The 25,238-nt window shown below is 40.7% G+C and overlaps 1 protein-coding gene across 1 annotated transcript; it reads right to left on the bottom strand.

Annotated features, from left to right (window-relative positions):
• Nucleotides 1–483: 483 nt before the first annotated feature.
• apobec2a (apolipoprotein B mRNA editing enzyme, catalytic polypeptide-like 2a) lies at nt 484–24,623 on the bottom strand. Its single transcript, XM_043716962.1, has 3 exons — nt 24,400–24,623; nt 14,362–14,899; nt 484–903 (listed from the first exon to the last, which is right to left on the bottom strand). The coding sequence occupies exons 1-2, from the start codon at nt 24,531–24,533 to the stop codon at nt 14,365–14,367; spliced, it is 669 nt and encodes a 222-aa protein (XP_043572897.1). The 5' UTR covers nt 24,534–24,623; the 3' UTR covers nt 484–903; nt 14,362–14,364.
• Between the last annotated feature and the right edge of the window lie 615 nt (nt 24,624–25,238).

Raw genomic sequence — 25,238 nt, 5'->3', positions numbered from 1 at the left:
AAATAAAAGACCATGTCACCTATAAGAACATAACGAGAATGAATGACTAAACCACATATGATGTAATAAATGTATTGGTCTATTAAAGAACAGTTATTGCTGCCTTATGTGCTTTTTAAGACTGTAATTGTTCTTTATTGATAGGAATTCTATTTTGATTGTTTATTTTTCAATTGTAAGAATAGCAGTTTGTCCTCCTTTTTACATATACTTTATCTTATTTAGCGATCAGCAAAATATAACAATGAACTGATTGAACTCTTTGCGAAAAGTTTGAAATTCATGACTTTAAGTCAGATTTGGGATGGAAATGAAATCCTTGCAAGAATCTCTTAGAGGTCTGTTCTCAACTTCAAGTATATTATTCCATAAAATGCATATTGTTTTATTCCTGAAGAAGAATCATTTAAAGGTAATGTCAGCTGATTTCTACAAGATGGATAACTTCACCATATTATGAAAGAATTGAGAAGCACAAAGGTAGGCAGTCAATATTTTATTGTAAAACACAGTGTCAATGACAACTAACATATTTTGGATATCTAATATAATCCTATATTGGCAGCTGTAATGTCTGCTACATGATTAATGTTCACTATGTGAAATAATATTTTACTACCAAATTCTAAACCTACATGAACATAAACTTTACAGTTTGTGAGGCAGACCTATATTGAATTAATAGTGCATCAGCATACCCGAACCTTCTGTCCTAAGGTACAGGAACTACTTGCAATGAACTGAAATTGGAGACAACAATCTTAGGTTATATTGTAAGAGATGTTAAAGAAAATCCTTTCAGTTCAGTCCAAATGAAATACAATAAATGAGTTCTGCTTCTTCCTAGATGTCCCACAGCATCCCGTTGGGCTACTGAAGTGATTGGCATACAGCACCCATATTCTATAATAAAGAAAAGTATATAATTACTGTTTAAATAGCAGTGAATGCAGAGCATTGGAAACTTCTGCAAGCTAATTATTGGGCTTTTATTTTGAAGCAAATGTATTTTCCTTAAATGAACACTTTATTCATTGATTATAGTAGCAAAATAATTCAAAAGACTTGGACTGGTGATCTGAAGATATATTTGAATTCTATCTTGGCAGTTGAGGGCATTTAGATTAATTTCATTTAATAAATCTGGAATAAAAAACCACCATAATGTTATAAAGCTCCATCTTATTCACAAATGTCCTTTAGCAAAGAAAATCTGCAGTTTTACATGACTTATATGTGGCTCCAAACTCACAGTTTGGTTGTCTCTTATCTGCTCCCTGAACAAGCCCAGCAAACTGACCAGTAATGTTCACATTACACGAATAAATAACTATAATAAGTAGCAATCTATTTAAGGCATATTTCACATATGATGATGGTCAATGCGGTATTCCTTTGCCCATCTATTTTATTTAAAAATAATTTAAATACACATAATTTGAACTGAACACAAATCACTTTAGTTGCAATCCCAACAGATATTATTTATGGAGCTTTTTTTTCACTGCAGTTACATTTAGGATATTAGAATTTTTAAAAGCAACTTGCATTCCTAAAATTGCTTTCTGAATGTTACAAAATACTTTACAACCAGTAAGGAACTTTCAAAGTGTGTTTACCATTGTAATATAGAGTAATGCAACAGACAATTTGCACACAGTGAAATGAATAGCATGAACAGCAGCATGGAGATTTCTTTTAGTCACGTTTGGTTGAGGAATAGATGTTGGCTGGGACACCAAGTGAACCATCCTACTATTCTGTGAAAAATACGATGAGTTATTTTGCATTCATCAGAGAGAAGGGCAGGCCTTTGATTCAACATCACACCTGAAAGTCAGCTTTTGACCATACAGCAATTCTCTGAGTACTGTATTGAGTGAGCAGCAGAGATTGACTTTCGAGGGTAGTTTGAACATTCAGCCTCCTAATTCATTAAGAAAGAGTGCCACTGTTGAGCTAAGACTGCAACAAAGGATGCATCTGCTCGGACGGCTTGCAGGGTTACATGGTTGCTGCACTGCTTTGCAACTCCTGTTTATTTCATGCTGCACCTATCATAAGCACACAAGCTTCAAGTTGTTACACATTTGCACAGAAACCCATATATAGAGTAGATTATTACTGCCAGCTGCAGCCAACTCATCGCTATCCCATAGTTGGAAAAGTTTCCATCCTTATTGGAGTCCTGACTGGATTACCCTGTCTTTGGTGTACCCTCCCCTAAACAGGCTGAACTATAAATATCTAAAGAGACAGCTGAAATTATACAAAGATATGTGAGAGGCTCACATGACATGTAACAATGCAACAAAGGGAAGGGCTCTGTGGGATAGGAGAGTTAAACTCTAAAACTACACTTGGGTGTTTCCCAGTATGACCAAAATAACAAAAGTGACAATCCTACTTCGTGCTGAGAGCTTGATTGTAGCCTGTACCAAATAAATTAACTTCTATCATCTGAAAAACTATAGAAATATGTTCCCTGTTATTATTTATGACTACATTGGAGACAATTGAGAGCAGGTTTACTAAACTGATACCTGGAATGGGAGAAAGTGAGGACTGCAGATACTGGAGATCGGTGCTTAAAAATGTGTTGCTGGAAAAGCGCAGCAGGTCAGACATAATGGCTAGTGCTCCATTAGCCTATGACTATTTCCTATATCTGTCCATCACAATCTGTGCTCATGGGCAACTAATTCTTGTAGGATCTCCATTGTTTCAAGATTTTCACCATTTGAACAGTAATTTATCCATGTAAGTTCCATAGTGGATGACCTTGTCTTTCTCTATAGTGATATTCATTCACTAGAGATTTGCAATTCACTTAATTTGTCAATATCTCTTTCTTTCATCAACATTGCTTATGATCTTCATACGATTTGATAAACTTGAATGCGTGGCTTTCTCTATCATCATCTAAGTTGTTAAAAATATGATGAATAATTGAGGTTCCACACACAGATCCTTCTGAATAACATTAGTTATATTCTGCCAAGTAGAGTATCTACCTATTATTCAAACTGTGTCCTGATGCTCAGCCACACATCCTAACCAGCTCAATAATTTGCTTTTATTTTCATGATATTCAACTTCATTTAACAGTCTAATATGGTGGTGGAGGGTTGTTTTTCAGACTAGAGGCCTGTGACCAGTGGAGTGCCACAAGGATCAGTGCTGGGCCCTCTACTTTTTGTCATTTACATAAATGATTTGGATGCGAGCATAAGAGGTACAGTTAGTAAGTTTGGAGATGACACCAAAATTGGAGGTGTAGTGGACACCAAAGAGGGTTACCTCAGATTACAAAAGGATCTTGACCAGATGGGCCAATAGGCTGAGAAGTGGCAGATGGAAGTTAGTAAGTTTGGAGATGACACCAAAATTGGAGGTGTAGTGGACACCAAAGAGGGTTACCTCAGATTACAAAAGGATCTTGACCAGATGGGCCAATAGGCTGAGAAGTGGCAGATGGAGTTTAATTCAGATAAATGCGAGGTGCTGCACTTTAGGAAAGCAAATCTTAGCAGGACTTATATACTTAATGGTAAGGTCCTAGGGAGTGTTGCTGAACAAAGAGACCTTGGAGTGCAGGTTCATAGCTCCTTGAAAGTGGAATCGTCGCAGGTAGATAGGATAGCGAAGAAGGCGTTTGGTATGCTTTCCTTTATTGGTCAGAGTATTGAGTACAGGAGTTGGGAGGTCATGCTGCAGCCATACAGGACATTGCTTAGGCCACTGTTGGAATATTGCGTACAATTCTGGTCTCCCTCCTATGAGAAAGATGTTGTGAAACTTGAAAGGGTTCAGAAAAGATTTACAAGGATGTTGCCAAGGTTGGAGGATTTGAGCTATTGGGAGAGGCTGAACAGGCTGGGGCTGTTTTCCATGGAGTGTCGGAGGCTGAAGGGTGACCTTATAGAGGTTTACAAAATTATGAGGAGCATGGAAAGGGTAAATAGGCAAAGTCTTTTCCCTGGGGTCGGGGAGTCCAGAACCAGAGGGCATAAGTTTAGGGTGAGAGAGGAAAGATATAAAAGAGACCTAAGGGGCAACTTTTTCACACAGAGGTACATGTATGGAATGAGCTGCCAGAGGAAGTGGTGGAGGCTGGTAAAATTGCAACATTTAAGAGACATTTGGATGGGCATATGACTAGGAAGGGTTTGGAGAGATATGGGCCGGGTGCTAGCAGGTGGGACTAGATTGGGTTGGGATAACTCATCAGCATGGACGTGTTGGACCGAAGGTTCTGTTTCCGTCCTGCACATCTCTATGACACTGTGACTCTATGAAGGACATTATCAGTATGTGTTGTCAGATTAAATAAATAGCATGAATATCCTATCCACTATTTTAGTCACCTCTTCAAAAACATTCAATTAAGTTCATTAGACACATTCTCCCCTTTATAAAACCCACAGGTTTTCTCTGATCTGCAGATACTTTTAAAAATGTCCATTCATCCCATCCCTAATGAAAGCTCCTAGTCATGCTCCTGATGTTGTTCGGCTTACTTTGCCAGGCTTAAGCCCAATAAAAATGAGATTGAGACAGGGCAGGTAAAGTTGCTGTGAATCTGGTTGCAGTCAGTCAGAGGATTTGACCCGTAAGAGCAACAAAAAAAATTAGCCAATGTTTGCTGCCGGGTTTGTGGTTATAGAGGGGACTGGATCAGTTGTTACTCTATTTACTTTATTCCAATGCTAATTATATTATTCCACTGTTTTGAAGTGTAAAAGGAAGTGGGAACATTTGGAAACACTAAATATATTGAGTGGAAAATAAGATGTGATATCACTGAGATACATTAAATATTCAATGTCAAATCCAACTTGTTCCCTTCAAATATAACAGGAAAATGTGCGAGATGACTTAAACTTAAGTAAGTGAAAAAATAATGTAAACAGCAGTGGAAAAAAAACCTCACTACTCAAGCATTTGGGATAGTCAAAGTGCATTTGAACACTGTGTCATTATGAAGTCAATATTACAGTATCAGATGGATGAATTCCAGTGAGCAGAATAACCTTTCCCTATCCTGATCTTTATTTTTTATTCAATTGAAGACATCATTTTACAGGTTTTCAAAGCTTTCTCAGTATGAAAGGAAGTGCTTGAAATGCAAAAACTGTCACTGTGTCATGCTTCCATTCAAACTGTCAATAATTGCCAACTGTAAACTGCAGCACCAAATTATTTATAATTAAATAATTTTCACAGCAGTCCAATTGGTTGCAAATAAAATATTGGTTTCCTTTTCCATAAGATACATTTAACTATAATAACTTCCAGCAGAGTGTATTCTCCCAGTTCCCTCCAAAACATGTACTCAGCTTTGCTCTTACTGATTTGGCAAACAAGCTGAAATGTCAATTGGCTGCTTTTATTATAGTTATGAACACTTCTGAGTGCTGTTAGAAACTTCTAATAGTGCCTGCACAACATGCAGTGTAACCAGGGACTTACAGCATGGCAGCAAAACAATCACAGTTATGTTCACGCATTTAATATTCTACAATGTACTTCATAAGAATATAAGAACTTGCAGCAGGAGTAGGCCGTCCGGCCCATCGAGCCTGCTCCGCCACTCAATAAGATCATGGCTGATCTTTTCATGGACTCAGCTCCACTTACCCATGTTTTCACCATATCCCTTAATTCCTTTATTGGTCTAAAGAAATAGACCTGAGCTTTAAAAATGTATACTGAAATAGCTTCAACTACTTCACTGGGCAAAGAATTCCATAAATTAACAACCCTCTGGGTGAAGAAGTTCTTTCTCAATTCGGTCCTAAATCTGCTCCCTCTAATCTTGAGGCTATGCCCTCTTGTCCTAGCTTCACCCACCAGTGGGAACATTTTCTCCACTTCTAACCTATCTATTCCCTTCCTAATTTTATATGTTCTACAATATCTCTCCTAATTTTTCTGAATTCCAATGACTATAGTACAACTGCAAAATAACGTCCCTGCTTTTAAACTCCATCCCTTTAGCAATGAAGGACAAAGTTCCACTTGCTTTCTTAATTATTTGTTGTACCTGCAGACCAACCTTCTGTGATTCATGCACAAGGGAACCACACCCCTCTGCTTAGCAGCATACTGCAACTATTTACCATTCAAGTAATAATCCTTTTTACTATTACTCTTACCAAAATGCATGAATTCACATTTATTAACATTGTATTCCGAAGTAATGCCTTTAATTCATAACCAGAAGCTGCTCTCACTCCAAACAGGAATAAACCTGAAAGCACTAACATCCCACACTGGCTTTGTACAATTCAAATCATTCTCAAGTCTAGTCAGAAAAATCAATAATTGTATGACTGTTATTTTTTAACACAGTGTAGCAGGTTAAACATTAACAAAAAAAAATGTCAATGTACACTAGGCCCCATTTTCACCAGGACATAGAGAGAGCATCTCTGAGGATTGAAGGGTTCTTGTTTATTTCCAGTTGTTCACACTGACATGGCCACCTGCTTTCAATGAAATCAGATCATGCATTCCCTAATGTTTGGAATGTGATTGTGGTGATTAGACCAGTAGATTAGTTTCTTTTGGATAGACAAGGTACCCCTTTGGAAAAGTAACAGGCCTCTGCAGAAATGGTCATGGGATAAGTCCTATCCCGTTCTGTGGAAAATGTCAAGGACTGTCAATAAGTGTCCAGAAAAGTCAACTGTATATTGATGCATTAGAGTGCTTTTCAAATGTAGGGTTGTCTGCAATTTAACAATTTAACTAGCAGAATGATATTTTCTCCTACATGCATAAGTACTTTTGGATATTTTAAAAAAATATTCGTGGGATGAGAGCATCACTGGCTAGGCCACCATTTCTTGTCCTTCCCTAATTGCTTCTGGGAATTTTGTAATGGGCTGCCAATTTGAAACTGCTGCAGAACTTGGGTTATAGGAACACTCACAGTGTGTTAGGGACAGACATCATGAGACCAGGTGCTGTTCCTGGTTCATATCCCCAGCCTCTGACCTGAACACCCCACAACCCAGTCCCAAGCACAGTAACCATCCCTGAGCTTCGGATTTCAGTAGCCCCTGATCCCATGCATCTACTGTCCTTGTCCTTCTAGCTGGTAGAGATCAAGGGTTTGAAGGTACAGTATAAGGAACCTTAATGAGTTGTCACTGTGTGTTTTGTAAACATTGCTCCACCACATAGTGATGTAAAGGAAATGAATGTTGAAGATGCTGGATAGGGTACCCGTCAAGCAGGTTGCTTTGGCCTGATTGATGTTGAGTTTCTTGATAGTTGTTGGCGGTTCACTCATTCTAGATACTCAATGAATTGGTATAGTAGGTGAAGGAGAATGGTGTAGTTAGTGGAAGTAGGAAGTAAGTTGACATAACGGGTATGAAGGTCTTGGGCCCGCTGCAGTGCTCCAGTGAGGTTCAATGCAAGTTGGAAGGATATGATTTGTTTCCACGCTAATGGACAAAGTACTGCAGTGGTTTACTGTTGCCTGTTTAGCTAATCAGAAAGAACCCCCACTGTTATCGTCTGCCATACTGAGAGGACTTACAGGCCTAATAATCAATTTGCTTGGCCATGTCATGAACAAATCCTCTTGGCCAACAAGTCCTGGACTGGGACTTGAACCCAGAGCTTCTGGTTCAGAGCTAGGAATGCTACCATTGTATCACAAGACCTGTGCTTGCTGCTATCATAGCCTATTAATTAACTATTTATTTTGACAAACCACAAACAAGGCCACATTAGAGTAATTGAGAGGAAAAATCACATATACGTACAACACTGCTGATCTCACAGTAAAAATGATGGAAGATGTGTTCCTTTGTACTAGTTGTCCACGAGCCATATTGCAAATACTCATAGTCAGATAAACAGTTTACTGATTTTGCCCTGTTGTTTTACTGTCCAAAGTTTGCACAAGAAAGGAAACAAGAAAGGTGGTAAAGCACGAGTTTTGATTTTCCAAAATTCCCTGGATGGTGGAAAGGCCTCTGTGATTGGTAGCTAGCAATTTTATTCTGGATTAGTGGTGCTGGAAAAGCACAGCAGCTCAGGCAGCATCCGAGGAGCAGTAAAATCGACGTTTCAGGCAAAAGCCTTCGTTAGCCAGCAACTTTAACACCGTGATTCAAGAAATGAGGAGGAATAGAAACAGGGAACCCCAGATCAGTTAGCATGACACCAAGTGTCTAGAAAAGACTGGGGTCTGATATTAAGGTGGTTTTAATCAACTGATAAATCAAGGTATTGTCAGACGTTGTCAATAATTACCTCAAGGATCTGAGCTTACAATCTATATTAATGATTTGGATGGAGAGACCAAGAGTTCCTGATGATGTAATGCCAGGTAGTAATTTGAGGAGGACACAAATAGACTACAAAGAGATAAAGGCTAGTTATATGAATTGGCAACAAGGTAACTGATGTTTATCATGTAGGGAAAATTCAATGCTGAAAATTGGCTTGCAGAAACATTAAACAATTAAGGAGGAAGATAAATGTGGCACAGTGGTCCAGTGGTTAGCACTGCAGCCTCACAATACCAGGGACCTGGGTTCAATTCCAGCCTTGGGTGACTGTCTGTGTTGAGTTTGCACATTCTCCCTGTGTCTGCGTGGGTTTCCTCCCACAGTCCAAAGATGTGGAGGTCAGGTGGATTGGCCATGCTAAATTACCCATAGTGTTAGGTGCATTAGTCAGAGGGAAATGGGTCTGGGTGGGTTACTCTTTGGAAGACCAGTGTGGACTTGTTGGGCTGAATGGTCTGTTTCCACACTGTCGGTAATCTAATCATTACATATTGGTCTTTAGAGTAAGGGAGTACAAAAAGGAGAACGGTTGTGAATTTGTGAAGGACTTTGCTAAGCTCATCCCTGAAATACAATACAATTTTGGTATTTATATCTTAGAAAGGATTCATTTGTCCTGGAAGCAAGGGAAAGGGAAGTTTAAAATATGCCTCAAATGCTGCCATTTAGAAACACAATGAGAAAAATATGAACAGAAAGTATTCCAGTGGTTTACTAGATTGTGTGCTGAAGTGACAGGTCATCCTATGATGGGAAGATGATGAGTTAATTAGGTCTCTGCTCTCTATAGTTTAAGTGAAAAGAGAGGTGATTTAAATATACATGATTCTGAAGAGGCTCAAAATTAGACAGACACAAAAAGATTACTCCTCCTGGTTGGTGAATTTAGAGTAAGAGTGGGGATAAAATTTCTCAATAAGGATTGTGAATCTTAGGAATTTTCTAACACAGTAAATTGTGAATGGTCAATTGTTGAGCATATTCATAGGTGGAATCACTAAATCTTTATCTTTGAGGGAATGGACGGATATGAGAAACACATGGGAAAATGAAGGTAGGGTAGGAGGTCAGTCAGGGCCATGTCAAATGGCGGCATTCCATGATCTACCCTTATTTCCTATGCACTTATTTTATATCCATTCCTGGGGTTGCTTTCCAGTGTTTACATTCTTCCCTCAGACAACAGTGTGAAGTCATAGACAAATTTGCAGGCTGCTTGTCAGTCTATCAAATCACAATATGAAACTCTTTCAATGGCTCCAATTTTTATATCAATTTAGACTTACAGTTTGCACGGCAGGATAATGTTATGGACTCCTATATTTTATAATTAGTTTGGGTATTAAATATGATTTCTAAATATTAAATAGGGTTCAGAGTAAGAGCTGTGGTGTCCACTCACCAGGATTGTCTGGTGTAGAGTTCAAACTCTTTATTTTCTGATATATTGGTGCTAAGTCAATGGAACATTAACCAAACTAGTAGCGTTGGCATTTTTAATGTTCCTTATCTTTCGTTGATCAATACCAATAGGTAAGTGTGCCAAGGGAAGAGGGTGGTATGGTGATAATGTCACTGGCTTAGTAATCCAGAAGATTTAGGCTAATGCCCTGAACATGGGCATTAGCCATATGGGCACGTGCCACGTGCTAGCAAGATGAGGAATAGGGAGAGAGAGCAGTTGAACACATGGCTACAGGGAGGGTGCAGGAGGGAGGGATTCACATACCTGGATAATTCTGGGATAGGTGTGACCTTTACAGACAGAATGGTCTACACCTAACCAGAGGGGTACCAATATCCTGGGGGGGAATTTGCTAATGCTCTTCGGGAGGGTTTAAAATAATTCAGCAGGGGGGTGGGAACTTGAATTATAGTTTCAGTGTACAAGAGCTGGAGTGTAGTGAGGTCATGAATAAGGTTTAAAGGTCACAGGAGTATACTGGCAGGCAGGAAGGTGGTTTGAAGTGTGTCCACATCAACACCAGGAGCATATGGAACAAGGTGGGTGAACTTGCAGCATGGGTTGGTACCTGAGACTTTGATATTGTGGCCATTTTGCAGACATGGATAGAACAGGGACAGGAATGGTTGCTGCAGGTTCCAGGGTTTAGATGTTTCAGTAAGATCAGAGAAGGTGGTAAAAGAAGAGGGATGTGGCATTGTTAGTCAAAGACAGTATTACAGTGGCAGAAAGGACATTTGATGAGGACTCATCTCCTGAAGTAATAAATAGTGAATTTAGAAACAGGAAAGGAGAGGTCACCCTGTTGGGAGTTTTCTATAGGCCTCCAAAAAGTTCCAGAGATGTAGAGGAAAGGATTGCAAGGATGATTCTGGATAGGAGTGAAAATAACAGGGTAGTTGTTATGGGGGCTTTAACTTTCCAAATATTGACTGCAAGTACTATGGTTCGAATAATTTGGATGGGTCAGTTTTTGTCCAATGTGTGCAGGAGGGTTTCCTGACACAGTATACAGATAGGCAAACAAGAGATTAGATTAGATTCCCTCCAGTGTGGAAACAGGTCCTTCGGCCCAACAAGTCCACACCGACCCGCAACCCACCCAGACCCATTCTCCTACATTTACCCCTTCACCTAACACTACGGACAATTTAGCATGGCCAATTCACCTAACCTGCACATTTTTGGATTGTGGGAGGAAACCGGAGCACCCGGAGGAAACCCACGCAGACACGGGGAGAATGTGCAACCTCCACACAGAGAGTCGCCTGAGGTGGGAATTGAACCCGTGTCTCTGGCGCTGTGAGGCAGCAGTGCTAACCACTGTGCCACCGTAACGTCCCAAAGTGGCAAGGCCACTTTGGATTTGGTACTGGATAATGAACCAGGCCAGGTGTTAGATTTGGAGGTAGGTGAGCACCTTGGTGATCGTGACCACAATTCAATTATGTTTACTTTAGCAATGGAAAGGGACAGGTATATACCGCAGGGCAAGAATTATAGCTGGGGGAAAGGCAATTAGGATGCGATTAGGTATGGTTTGGGAAGCATAGGATGGGGAAGGAAGCTGCAGGGAATGAGCACAATCGAAATGTGCAGCTTATTCAAGGAACAGCTACTGCGGGTCCTTGATAAGTATGTACCTGTCAGGCAGGGAGGAAGTTGTCGAGCAAGGGAACTGTAGTTTAATAAAGAAGTTTAATCTCTTGTCAAGAGGAAGAAGAAGGCTTATGTAAGGATGAGGTGTGAAGGCTTTAGAGATAAAAGTTAGCCAGGAAGGACTTAAAGAGAGAGCTAAGAAAAGCCCAGAGGGGAAATGAGAAGTCGTTGGCAAGTAAGATCAAGGAAAACCCTAAAGCTTTCTATAAATATGTCAGGAATAAAAGAATGACTACAGTAAGATTAGGGCCAGTCAAGGACAGTAGTGGGAAGTTGTGCGTGGAGTCCAAAGACATAGGAAAGGTGCTAAATGAATATTTTTCATCAGTATTTACACAGGAAAAAGACAATGTTGTTGAGGAGAATACTGAGATATAAACTATTAGACTAGATGGGATTGAGGTTCATAAGGAGGAGGTGTTAGCAATTCTGAAAAGTGTGAAAATAGATAAGTCCCCTGGGCCAGATGGGATTTATCCTGGCATTCTCTGGGAAGCTAGGAAGGAGATTACAGAGCCTTTGGCTTTGATCTTTATGTCATCATTGTCTACAGGAATAGTGCCTGATGACTGGAGGATAGTAAATGTTGTCCCCTTGTACAAGAAAGGGAGTAGGGACAACCCTGGGAATTATAGACTAGTGAGCTTTACTTCGGTTGGTGGGTAAAATCTTGAAAAGGACTATAAGAGGTAGAATTTATAATCATCTAGGAAGGAATAATTTAATTAGGGATAGTCAACATGGTTTTGTGTAGGTCATGTCTCACAAACCTTATTGCATTCTTTGAGAAGATGATCAAATAGGTGGATTTAATATCAGTAAAGCAGTTGATGTAATATATATGCATTTCAATAAAGTATTTGATAAGGTTCCCCAAGTTAGGCTATTGCAAAAAATACAGAGGCATGGGATTGAGGGTGATTTATTAGTTTGGATCAGAATTTGGTTAGCTGAAAGAAGACAGAGGGTGGTGGTTGATGGGAAATGTTCATCCTAGAGTTCAGTTACTAGTGGTGTACTGCAAGGGTCTATTTTGGGGCCACTGCAGTTTGTCATTTTTATAAATGACCTGGATGAAGGCATAGAAGGATGGGTTGGTAAATTTACGAGGAGAAAGTGAGGACTGCAGATGCTGGAGATCAGAGCTGAAAATGTGTTGCTGGAAAAGCGCAGCAGGTCAAGCAGCATCCAAGGAGCAGGAGAAGGGCTCATGCCCGAAACGTCGATTCTCCTGCTCCTTGGATGCTGTCTGACCTGCTGCACTTTTCAAGCAACACATTTTCAGCTTTGGTAAATTTACGGACAACACTAAAGTTGGTGGAGTTGTGGATAGTGACAAAGGATGTTGCAGGTTACAGAGGGACATAGGTAAGCTGCAGAGCTGGGCCGAGAGGTGGCAAATGGAGTTTAATGTGGAAAAGTGTGAGGCGATTCACTTTGGAAGGAGTAACAGGAATGCAGAATCCTGGGTTAATGGTAAGATTCTTGGTAGTGTGGATGAGCAGAGAGATCTTGGTGTCCATGTGCATAGATCCCTGAAAGTTGTCACCCAGGTTGATAGGGTTGTTAAGAAGGCATACAGTGTATTAGCTTTTATTGGTAGAGGGATTGAGTTTCAGAGTCATGACATCATGTTGCAGCTGTACAACACTCTCGTGCGGCCACAGTTGAAGTATTGCATACAGTTCTTACCGCTGCATTATAGGAAGGATCTGGAAGTTTTGGAAAGGGTGCAGAGGAGATTTACTAGGATGTTGCCTGGTATGGAGGGAAGGTCTTATGAAGAAAGTCTGAGGTACTAGAGGCTGGTTTTGTTAGAGAGAAACTGGTTTTGTTAGAGAGAAAAAGGTTAAGAGGTGACATAACGGTGGACTTAGTGGCACGGTGGCACAGCAGTTAGCACTGCTGCCTCACAGCGCCAGAGACCCGGGTTCAATTCCCGCCTCAGGCGACTGACTGTGTGGAGTTTGCACATTCTCCCCATGTCTGCGTGGGTTTCCTCCGGGTGCTCCGGTTTCCTCCCACAGTTCCAAAGATGTGCAGGTCAGGTGAATTGGCATGCTAAATTGTCCGTAGTGTTAGGTAAGGGGTAAATGTAGGGGTATGAGTGGTTTGCGCTTCGGCGGGTCGGTGTGGACTTGTTGGGCCGAAGGGCCTGTTTCCACACTGTAAAGTAATCTAATCTAAAGTAATCTAAGTAATCTAATAATAGAGGCACAGAAGATGATCAGAGGATTAGATAGGGTGGACAGTGAGAGCCTTTTTCCTCGGATGGTGATGGCTAGCACGAGGGGACATTCCTTTAAATTGAGGGGTGATAGATATAGGACAGATGTCAGAAGTAGGTTCTTTCCTCAGAGAGTAGTAAGGGCATGGAACGCTCTGCCTGCAGCAGTAGTAGACTCGTCAAGTTTAAGGGCATTTAAGTTGTCATTGGATAAATATATGGATGAGAATGGAATAGTGTAGGTTAGATGGGCTTCAGATTGGTTTCACAGGTCAGCGCAACATCAAGGGCCTGTACTGCTCTGTAATATTCTATGTTCTATGGGTTCAAATATCCCTCAACGTTAGTGGAATTTAAATTAAACAAATACATCTGGAATACAAAGATGGCCTCAGTAGTGATAACTACTTTTTCTTGTTGTTAAAATCCACCTGTTTCACTGATATGCTTTTGGGATGGAAATCTGCTGTCCTTACCTGATCTAGCCTATATGTAATGCTTGACCCATGGCAATACAGTTGACTCTTCACAGTCCTCTGAAACAGCGTAGCAAGTCCACTCAAATGCTACTGGGGATGGAGGCCTTGCCAGAAATATACACAAACCACCAATGAATGAAGAAAGTAAACGCTAGACTGGGAGGTAAAAATCAAAACCATCAGCACAGTGGCAAGCCAAAATTCTGGCAAAGTCCTCACCTTCTAGGCTTGTTGTAAAATTTCATGTAGTTTTTCTTCATAGAATATGCTGCTGTCTTGAAGGTCCTCCCAAGGTGTAAAAGCCTCCCCTTCATTGTCAACGTAGGTGTTCCAGCAGTAATTATACTCTGGTGCCTTCATGATTCTCAACCGGCAGCCAGCTGCTTGCAGTTGCCGTAGGCCCTGATGAATTTCGGCCTCTTCCCACATGAACAAGCGTGCCATGAAGATGGTGAGCTCCACATTGGGGGAATTGCTCAGGTACTCAGCGATTTTGGCAGCACACACCGCGCAGGGACTGGAGGACACATACCAAATGATGGAGTAGCTCAGGCTCCCATCACACTCCGTGAAGATATCTGTGAAGAAGGCACTTTCTGCATGGGTGCCCGCGTGCTCATCCTCCACATATCCCTCTGACCTCTCACATTCCGTGCCCTGCTTCTCCACTGAATAGCACAAAAAGGTTTTGTGCCGTCCTGAAGAATATTCTACGTTTTTGAACTGGAATTTGAAGAAAGCAGATGGCATGCGTTGCCTGGAAAAGAAAGAAGCAGGTATTGGACAGAGCAAAAAAAAGTATTCAACCTCATCAATACAGCACTTATTATAAGTCTACAAGCGTCAGAAGCACATCAAACACATTTTAAAATAATCGTTGTTTCACACAGAGAATGTATTTACCACATTAAAATGTCACAAATACAGTTGCAAAAGGAAACATTAATCCAAAGGGCAGAATGATAGCTCAGTGGTTAGCACTGTTGCCTTACAGCACCAGGGACCTGAGTTCCATTCCAGCCTTGAGCTACTGACTGTGTGGAGTTTGCACATTCTCCACATGTTTGCATGGGTTTTCTCCGGGGGGCTCTGGTTTCCTCCCACAGTCCAAAGATGTGCAGGCAAGGTGGGTCAGCCATGGGGATTGCAGGGTTACAAGGATAGGGTAGGGAGCTAGGTCTGAGTTGGATGCTCTTCAGAGGATTGGTGTGGACTTGATGGATCGAATGGTCTGCTTTCACTGTGTAGGGTATCTATGAGATAGACAACAGCTTGGTCAGAAGGAGTTTTAAGGTGCATTTTAAAATGAGAAGAAAGAGGCAGAGATGATATTTAGGAAGAGAATTGAACAGCTTAGAATTTAGGCAGATATAAGGCACTACTACCACAAATGGAGAAAAGCAAGAGGCCAGAAATGAAGGAGTACATGTAGTGATATCTGGTTAGACATTCTGAGGAAGGATCACTAGATCCTAAAATGTTAACTCTGACTTCTCTCCACAGAGCTGCTAGACCTGCAGAGCTTTTCCAGCAATTTCTGTTTTTGTTAGCAATTTAGGTTTGATTTGGAAATTAGCATAATTAATCAGTTAGAACACAATAAATATTAAAATATTCATGTAGGAATCAACCATAAAAAAATTTGTTGTAACTAGCAAAACAAACCTGTAAGTGGACATGGAGATGATATACAGATGCTATCAATTTTAATGTTAAAATTCACACAACACAGGTTATAGTCCAACAGGTTTATTTGAAAGTACAAGCTTTCAGAGTGCTGCTCCATCATCAGGTAGCTAGTGTGGCAGGATCATAGAACATAGAATTTATAGTAAAAGATCAAAGTGTCATACAACTGATGCATTGTATTGAACAAACCTAGATTGCTGTCAAGTCTTTAGTCACTAAGAATGGGAATGGAGGTTTCGATTGATTAATATGTAAATCCCATAATTTCTTTCAAGTCATGGCTCCAAGATAACTTAAGGTTTTATCAGTATATAAAAAAAAGACACCTCAGCTCAGACAATGTATTAAAAGTGTGAGGTTGGAGTCTGTCTGTATCCCAACCGTGAATCAGACTGGTTCTGTTTCCAAAGTAAAAACTTATAAAATGCCACATTAACTGACTGCCTCCTGATTATGTGCTTTTTGAACAAAATAGAACATATCTGCAAATACAAGCCTGCAAACGCAATCTCATCACATTGACTTATATGTGTGTGTGAGGGAGAAGGAGGGAATGTGTGGAAGTGTCTGTGTTGGAGAGAGAGAGAGGGAGAGATTGCATGTGTATGTGTGTGTTTCTGTTACAACCAAAATTAACTTCAATATCTTATACACTGCCTTAAGTGGGGAAGTGTATATACTGAAGAGAGAAACCCTAAACCCTTAAAATATGTGGGACTTTTATAGCATAGCTAAGTCTTTTTAAAATTAAGATGTGGAGGTGCCGGTGTTGAACTGGGGTAGACAAAGTCAGAAGTCACATGACACCAAGTTATAATCCAACAGGTTTATTTGGAAGTACAAGTCAGTGACTTCACCTGATGCAAAAGTTGGTGATTTCAAATAAACCTGTTGGATTATAACCTGGCATCAGGTGATTTCTGACTTTATTTAAATTAAGAAAGCAACTTGGAGAAAAGTAACATTCTCACGCTGTTTCTTCTCCTGTGGGATCATAGAATCTTTACAGTGTGTTTGCAGGCTATTCAGTCCATCAAGTCCACATTGACCCTCCAAAGACTATCCCACTCTATCACCGTAACCCTGCATTTCCATGCCCAATCCACCTAATCTGCACATGTTTGGACTGTGGGTAGAAACCCACACAGACACAGGGAGAATGTGCAAGCTCCACACAGACAGTTGCCTGAGGCTGGAATCTGAAGACTGGCACCTCGGACATTGCAGCACTCCTTCATTATTGCATTGGAGTGCCTGCCTAGACTATATGCTGAAAAGCTAGAGTAGACTATGGGGTGGCACGGTGGCTCACAGTGCCAGGGACCCGGGTTCGATTCCCACCTCAGGCGACTGATTGTGTGGAGTTTGCACGTTCTCCCCGTGTCTGTGTGGGTTTCCTCCCACAATCTAAAGATGTGCAAGCCAGGTGAATTGGCCATGCTGAACTGCCCACAGTGATGGGTGCATTAGTCAGGGGTCAGTGTAGGGTAGGAGAAAGAGTCTGGGTGGGTTAGTCTTCGGATGGTTGGTGTGGATTTGTTGAGCCAAAGGGCCTGGTTCCATACTGTAAGGAATCTAATCTATCAGTCTTTTAAACCTAAAGCCTCTGACTCAGAAGCAAGAGTAATTTAGTTCATTGCAACTGTTGGCTTCCTCAAGGCATTTTTCAAAGAAAAACTGAACAACCATTACCTCTCAAACAGAATCACTCTGAAACTGATTAATTATCCATTATCTAGTCACTGTTAATAATATACAGCTATGTATAGGATAGTTGTCAAAAAAGAAATCCCTCTGTACAGCAGAGTAGTACAAAGCAATTCATCATGTGTGAAACACTTCAGACTTTTTTTTACAGAATTGACAAAAAGATCTCCATCAAATAAGGCTTTTTATTATATGCAATTAAATAGTCTCACAAAATGCGATCAAAGTCATCACATTGTGTTGTATTGTAATTAAATCAGTTTAAAATTAAAGGTCATTCTCTCATAGATATAATGAGCAATAAAACAGGACTCTGTGGTTGGAGACATTTTTCTAATGTCACAGTACAGGTGATATGGTAAGGTCACCATATTAGCAAGGTGTTTAAGATGGGCCCACCAATTCAATTCTTCATCTGAACCTTACACCAGAGTTTCAACGTGGGGTTTTAGATTTCTACTCTATCACATATCATGCTCTCCAGTGAAGCCTGGGACACATTGCTCTGGCTTTTCAGCTATATCTCAATGGAATTTCACATTTATTTTTAACTTTCCTTATCTCAGCTGTGCTGGCAGGAAGAGACACCAGAGGATTAGCATTTCACTGTCGACACACCAATCCTCACGCAGGAAGGAAGGGCAGTGTTGAAGGAAGGATCCATCTTGGCTATTCTCTCAGACACAAGACCAATTCGGAGGCACATACCCTTTAATGGCACGCTTCATTTGATCTTTTCAGACTAGTAGCCTCATATAATCCCATCAATAATGAAGCATGAGAAATACAGAATCATAAACTATATCACACAGAAAAAAGTTCAAAATCACACAACTCCAAATTATAATCCAAAAGGTTTATTTGGGAGCACTAGCTTTTGGAGTGTTGCTCCTTCATCAGGTAGCTGTGATGAAGGAGCAGCGCTCTTCCAAACAAACTGTTGGACTATAATCTGGTGTTGTGTGACTTTTAATTTTGTACACCCCGGTTCAACACCGTCTTCTCCACATCATGGCTACCATTGACACCACTAACTGCCGGCTCAAAGTGGAGAGGATCTCCAAGAAGATCACACATATTGACACAGATTACAGAATCTCCTGATGAAAGAGCAGCTAGTGCTTCCAGATAAACATGTTGAACTATAACCTGGTGTTGTGTGATTTTTAACAGTCCAACACTGGCACCTTCACAACTCAGAAAGAAACCAGCAAGCCCATTGTTCCTCTGTTGATTCATCGATAAAACAAAATTGCTTCATCCCACCTCATCCCTCCTTTTTTTAACCCTGTAAATTCCTCATTTGTAAGAAATTGTTTAAATACTTTTATATAATTATTTATGACATCAGCTTCCATCATATCTTTGGGTAAAGTCTTCCAAATTCCAAACAATTTCTCTCATCTCTCCTCTAAATTGTTTTTTGTCACTGATTTTGAAAATATGACGACTAGTGATTTTTCTCTATCTATTTTTAATAAACTCGATCATGTCCACTCTAGCCTTTATTTCAAAAGGGAACAATTTCCAACCTCATGTCATGATTGAAGTTCCTCTCCCTCATAACTTCTTGGTGAATTTCCTACACATCCTTTCTTAGACCTTTACATATTTCCTGAAGTGTACTCCCCCAAATTGTCCAGAATATTCCAGTGTTTTATAAGTTTTGAGCATGGATTCTTTGCATTTATGTTCTAACTCAACTGCTTTGGTTTAATCAATTTGCCTTGCCACCTTTAATGACTTCTGTTTATAAACATGAAGGTCTCTCTGCTCATTTAAACTTTCCAAATCATGTAATAAGCAGCACACTGTTTTCAAAAGTAGATCTTGCAAAGTGTGTCATTTCACACCTCTCTGCATTGATCTCCGCACACTTTGCTTCTGCCCATTTCACCATCATACATTTGTCATCACGAAGTCCACAAATTATTTTCATCACTATCCAATATTTTTCCAGGGTTTGTGCTATTTACAAACCTCACAATGCTGCTACCTAGACGTGAACCTAGTTTGTCAAATCTGGGACACGTAATAGAGACAAAGCTGACACTTGAGGAGCACCGTGAGTGTGAAAAACATTCATCCACCACCATTCTGTACTTCCTGTAGCTAACTTAAGACTGCATTCATTTCCTCATTTTCTCCTTATACCATGAGCTTCCCTGAACATATTAATGGTTTCCAATAACCTCTCCATAATGTTAGACTGCCCAGTCTATGGTTTCTCAGTGTAGCGGCCTCCACCTTCTTGAATAGTGCTATAACATTAATAATCCTCCACTCCTCCACACTATTCTCGAATCCAATAAGAATTGAAAACTTGGGACCAGTGCCTCTGCTATTTATACTTTTGCTTATTTTAGCAACAGGTTCATTTTATCTCGACCAAGTGACTCAAAGTTTAGTAAGATTGTTTGTTTACTACTAAACTCCATTACTATTCTACCAATGACTACCTTCACCCCTTCAGTTTAACCTCCACATCATCTGCTTTCTTCATGAAGATAATTTTAATAATTAGAGGTCAGCAGTCCACTTTTGTTTCTTTGCCGTACCAAATGGGGAAAAGGATCATCAGCACAAGACAGACTCACAAAGATAGGAGAAACAAACAAAAACAGAAATTGTTGGAGCAACTCAGCAGGTCTGGGAGAGAAAACAGAATTACGATTTTGAGTCCAGTGACCCTTTTCAGAACTGGAGAAACACATGGCTACACAATAGGTAGATTAGATTAGATTACTTACAGTGTGGAAACAGGCCCTTCAGCCCAACAAGTCCACACCGACCCGCCGAAGCGCAATCCACCCAGACCCATTCCCCTACATTTACCCCTTCACCTAACACTACGGGCAATTTAGCATGGCCAATTCACCTAACCTGCACATTTTTGGATTGTGGGAGGAAACCGGAGCACCCGGAGGAAACCCACGCAGACACGGGGAGAATGTGCAAACTCCACACAGAGTCGCCTGAGGCAGGAATTGAACCCAGGTCTCTGACGCTGTGAGGCAGCAGTGCTAACCACTGTGCCACGGTGCCGCCCAGGTAGGAGTGCAGTCGGTTTTTCCATTGCAGCAATACTTAATTCAAGGGATTCACATTTCACAGTGAGGCCAAGAGCTGGGGCCAGTGTTGAGTCTTAGCGTTAAAAGACTGAAACCTGAGGCTCTTGTGGTGAAGAGGTAGTGTCTCCACCTCTGACCCAGGAGGCCTAGATTCCAATGGTGAGTAATAACATCTCTGAATGAGTTGATTAGAAAGTGTTAAGCTGTCCACTATCTTTATTGTGAGTCTGAACTTTAAATCTAAATTCCCACTGGCATATATTTAGTTTATTTTAATTAATTTCAAATTATTTTATTTTATTTTAAGCAGACTGTTCACATGTGTGTTAGAAAGGTCATTATAAATCAACTCCTTTGTCACCAGTTGCTCAGCCTTCTTAACTCACCAGTTAATCAGGATTTCCACAATACAGCAGCAACCATCATATTTTATTATAAACAATGACATAACATATTTTTTAAAAGGGCTCAATTTCTTTAATGATGGAATCTTATTGAAGAACCTGAACAGCCTGGGCTATGGTGGCTGAATCAGATGAAAAGTTCAGCAAAGCCTACTTCGATTTTGGGAACAGTTTGTTGCACCTATTGACTAAGATGTGGAGGTGCCTGTGTTGGACTGGGGTGGGCAAAGTTAAAAAATCACACAACACCAGGTTATAGTCCAACAGGTTTATTTGAAATTACAAGCTTTCTGAGCGCTGCTCCTTAACTAAGTTCTAGGTGTAAAGATGAGAGTCTCGTCTGGAGCAGTAAGTTGCTTATGAAAGGAGTATTATTGGTTGTTAATGAACTAATTAACTTCAGATCTCACCTCAGTAGTATGTAGCTTTCTAGAGTATCACCTGCCATGATCAAACTAGGCATTGAGAATTCTTGCTAGGCAAGTTGGAGCTGGGCACAAGCTTTCTGTTTGTTCCAAACAGTCTCAAATGTTAGACACCATCTTCTCTGGATGCACCCAATGGGCATCAGGCACAGCAACCCCATGTCCACTTATATTTGCATCTGACATGTGCCAGTCTCTGGGAACTCTTGTGGCATATCTCCAAGCCACTTCCAGGACTCCAATTCAATGCTGCACCTCAGACTGCATCAGCAACTGTCATTGCGGTGCTACAGTAAGGACACTGCGTGCTCGTGGACGGAGAGAGCTGCACCACGGCCAGTTTGCTTGCTCTTTACAGGCTCACCCTCTTTGTGCATACCTGCACACTCACAGCTCTCCTGCCTTGCATCGCTTTTTCCTCTTTGTCCCCTCAGCCAGAGATACCAGGCTCATAGCACTGTCATATTGCTTTGTTGTTTAACACAGACACAAAGCCAGGAGGCTTGCCATGGTTGTCAGTCACATCGAGGGAAATAGCCTTCAGTGAGGAGGTACAGTTAGTCAAGGGCAGCCTCCCATACAATCCAGGGGCTTGGATGTAGTTAGTCAGTCAATCAGGACAGTCAGAGTCAGAGAAGAGCAAATTGCTAGGCAGCTCATTATCTTTCTTGACTCTTTCTGCCCTATTGCAGGTTATGTTTCTTCCAGAAAGAGAGGCAGATATTAACAGTAATGAAAGTGACTGTCCCAGTTCCTACAGTTGGTGCAGGTGGGGTGCTGTTCTGATTGAATAAGTAGGCAGTACACAGGGGATGAAGGATTAGTGATATTGGGCGTTGAGGAGGATGAGAGTGAGTGAGGGAAAATGTTGCAGGGGAATAGAGAATGACCCTTGGTGGGAGGTGGGTCCAGGTGCAGAAGTAGAGTGATGCAAGGTATCGGAGATAGGATGGGTCAGTACTGATGGCAGAGTGGAGGTTATTGACCTTCTTCCTACATTGATGTGGATTCCTCCAGATGGCTGAGGCTACACTGACCTGATTGGGTGTCATAGCATCCACTGCTGGTCCTCTGCACCAGACCATCCACCTGGATCTCCAGACCTGTACATAAACAGGGGTACTAATTTTCCCTTTACACTCATGTCTGGGGCAAATGTCAGGAACTGTGCAGGGCAGCTGTGCACTGAGCATATTCACAATGGCCTTTTAAAGATGGCATCTGTGCCAGGGATGCCAGTCCACTTTGGGATACCCCAGCGATGGCAAGTAGTAACATGGGGCCAGAATCAGACAAGAGGAGTGGGCTGGGTTAGTAATTAATTAGACAAGCTTGGGAAGATGCAGTGAGGAAATTCCCTCAACCTCACAGAGAGAAACCCTCCTGAAACTGACACTTAGCCAAACGTACAATTTAGTCCCAAGTGTTTCTAGGAGTCACACTGCCTATTTAATACATATTTAAAGATCACATAGCACCAGGTTGTAGTTCAACAGGTTTATTCAGAAGCACTAGCTTTCATAGCGCTGCTCCTTCATCAGATAGCTGTTACCTTCATCACAGCTATCTGATGAAGGAGCAGTGCTCTGAAAGCTAGGGCAACCAAATAAACCTGTTGGACAATAACCTTCTGCTGTGTGATCTTTAACTTTGTCCACCCCATCCAACACTGGCTCCTCCACATCATTTTTAAAACATACATTACAGTCTGTAAATTCACAGTTCCTTCGGCTGAATGCTGCACACCTAACTAACTACAGCTTGTAAGTAGACAGGGTACCTGTACCTCCACTACTATGTCAGGTTCTCCAGCAGATTTAAAGGAGATAATAACCCTGAGAAATATCATGGGTAGAATGGCTGTATAGACTAGAACTAAGCATTCTTAGTATGACTAGACCATTTAAATATCTGAATATACAGACATTTGAACTAAATGGGGAAACTCGCTCTGAGATTGTACCGAGCTACTCAGTAATAGTGATGATTATCTGGTGTGATTTTCATTCAAACAAGCCTGGGATCAATGAAATTCCACTGTTGTATATGAATCTAGTCAACCATCCAGTGTATTAGACATGGGTGTTCTACTCCCAAAATCCTAGTACAGAAGGATAGACCTGGATCTAGCCTTCAGACACGTTGATGAGGATTTATTAACAGAGATATACATTATGAACAGACACCTCCTCATCCAGTAAAGCATAGTTTTGTTCCATTTGTATTTATAAGAACATACGTGAATCTGCAGTTGATGCCTATCACATACAATTAAGAGTAGTAGCCTTCAGATAAACGTTTAGATACATATACTTCATGCAGGTTGCACATTATACAGTGTATAAAGAAGACTTTCTGCATCTATATAGCATCTTATTGCATCTCAAAGTGACTAAGATTGAATTTGTTGCTTTGTAGGATATAGATTCATAATTATACATTCTGCATAATATGTACAAACACACTTGTTCATTTTTGCCAGAACACTCCAGGTTACTCACTCATCATGGACTGGCAAATTATGCAGTAATGTTCCTGTAATTTCTCAATATGAACTCCTAGTAGGTAAGACTCAATACCAGGTAAGTGTCCTTGTAATATTGGTTTTGAAATTCCAACACACTGCCATATTAATCCAGCACTGAAGTAGCATGGAAATAACATTGACTAATATTACTGAAATACAATGCATACCAACGTTTGTAACCTACACTATAGTTGACATTCAATGAATCACTTTTTCTCTGACAAACATATTTCTTACCATTCTTGTCAAAATTAAACCTTGTCTGTCACATCTTGGTCAATGATGTAAGTTTGTTCTGTATCGTACATCAGCATGGTAAATAGTTCATTCTTCTCAGAGTTAAAAAAAAATGTTTAACAATAGTTAGACAAATATCTACCTTGCTCTTCTTTCCTGAAGTGGCATTATTAGATAGAAAAAGGTTCGATGCTCACCCTGTAATTGTTTCAAAAGGCCCCAGCTCAGGGAATTCCAAATTCTCTGTGGCAGCCTCTTCACCTGTTTCACCCTCTGCATTTTTTTCTTTCTTAACTACTTTGTTGTTGTTTTTGGTCTCCTTTTCAGCCATTGTGGACTGAAACCTGACAGATCAGTGCGATGTGAACAGAATCACAGCAGCTCTATCCTGAGCAAGAGGGAGGTCCCTGTCATACTAATGCCACACGCACTAAATAAGGGAACAGAGGAGGAGGAGAGGTCTCCCAGCCCAAAATAACCTGCAATCAAGTCATCGTCAGTGTCACCAGATCCATCAATCACAGGCAGCTCTCCTCATCCAAACATTCTTCCAACTGACTTCGATATTTTCCTTCCAATACATCTCCTCTTAACTTTCATGCTCTAATCCTTTTTTTATTATTCTTTGAATATTTCACAAAGAAAGAAGAAAGGAAAAGAAAACAACAATGCTGCAGATTTTAAAGTTAGGTTTTAAATACATTTGTTTCTTTTAAAGAATGGTTTTCTTTTCATTACCTCATTTCTTTAGTTCAGCTTGGCATGGGGTACAGCTCCACCTCTCCCAAATCACTCTTCTTCATTTGCAGGTTTTGGAAATAAGGGTGCATAGCCCATTCAGTCACAGAAGGCGTTACATCCCCTGTCAGATGTTGATCTTAATTAATTTCCATGCATGCTCAGGAGGAGTCTTTGGATAATGGTCAGAAGCAAGAACCCTCTCTTTTTCTTTCCCTCACTAGTGCAATTGCTGAGGCCAATTGCGATACCCCAACCTCTTCTAACTGATAAACTTCCTCCGTTTGTTAATCAATGC

This window comes from Chiloscyllium plagiosum, chromosome 26 (genome assembly GCF_004010195.1).
Source record: "Chiloscyllium plagiosum isolate BGI_BamShark_2017 chromosome 26, ASM401019v2, whole genome shotgun sequence".
Taxonomy (NCBI): Eukaryota; Metazoa; Chordata; class Chondrichthyes; order Orectolobiformes; family Hemiscylliidae; genus Chiloscyllium; species Chiloscyllium plagiosum.
This window is presented reverse-complemented; position numbering and strand designations above follow the sequence as displayed.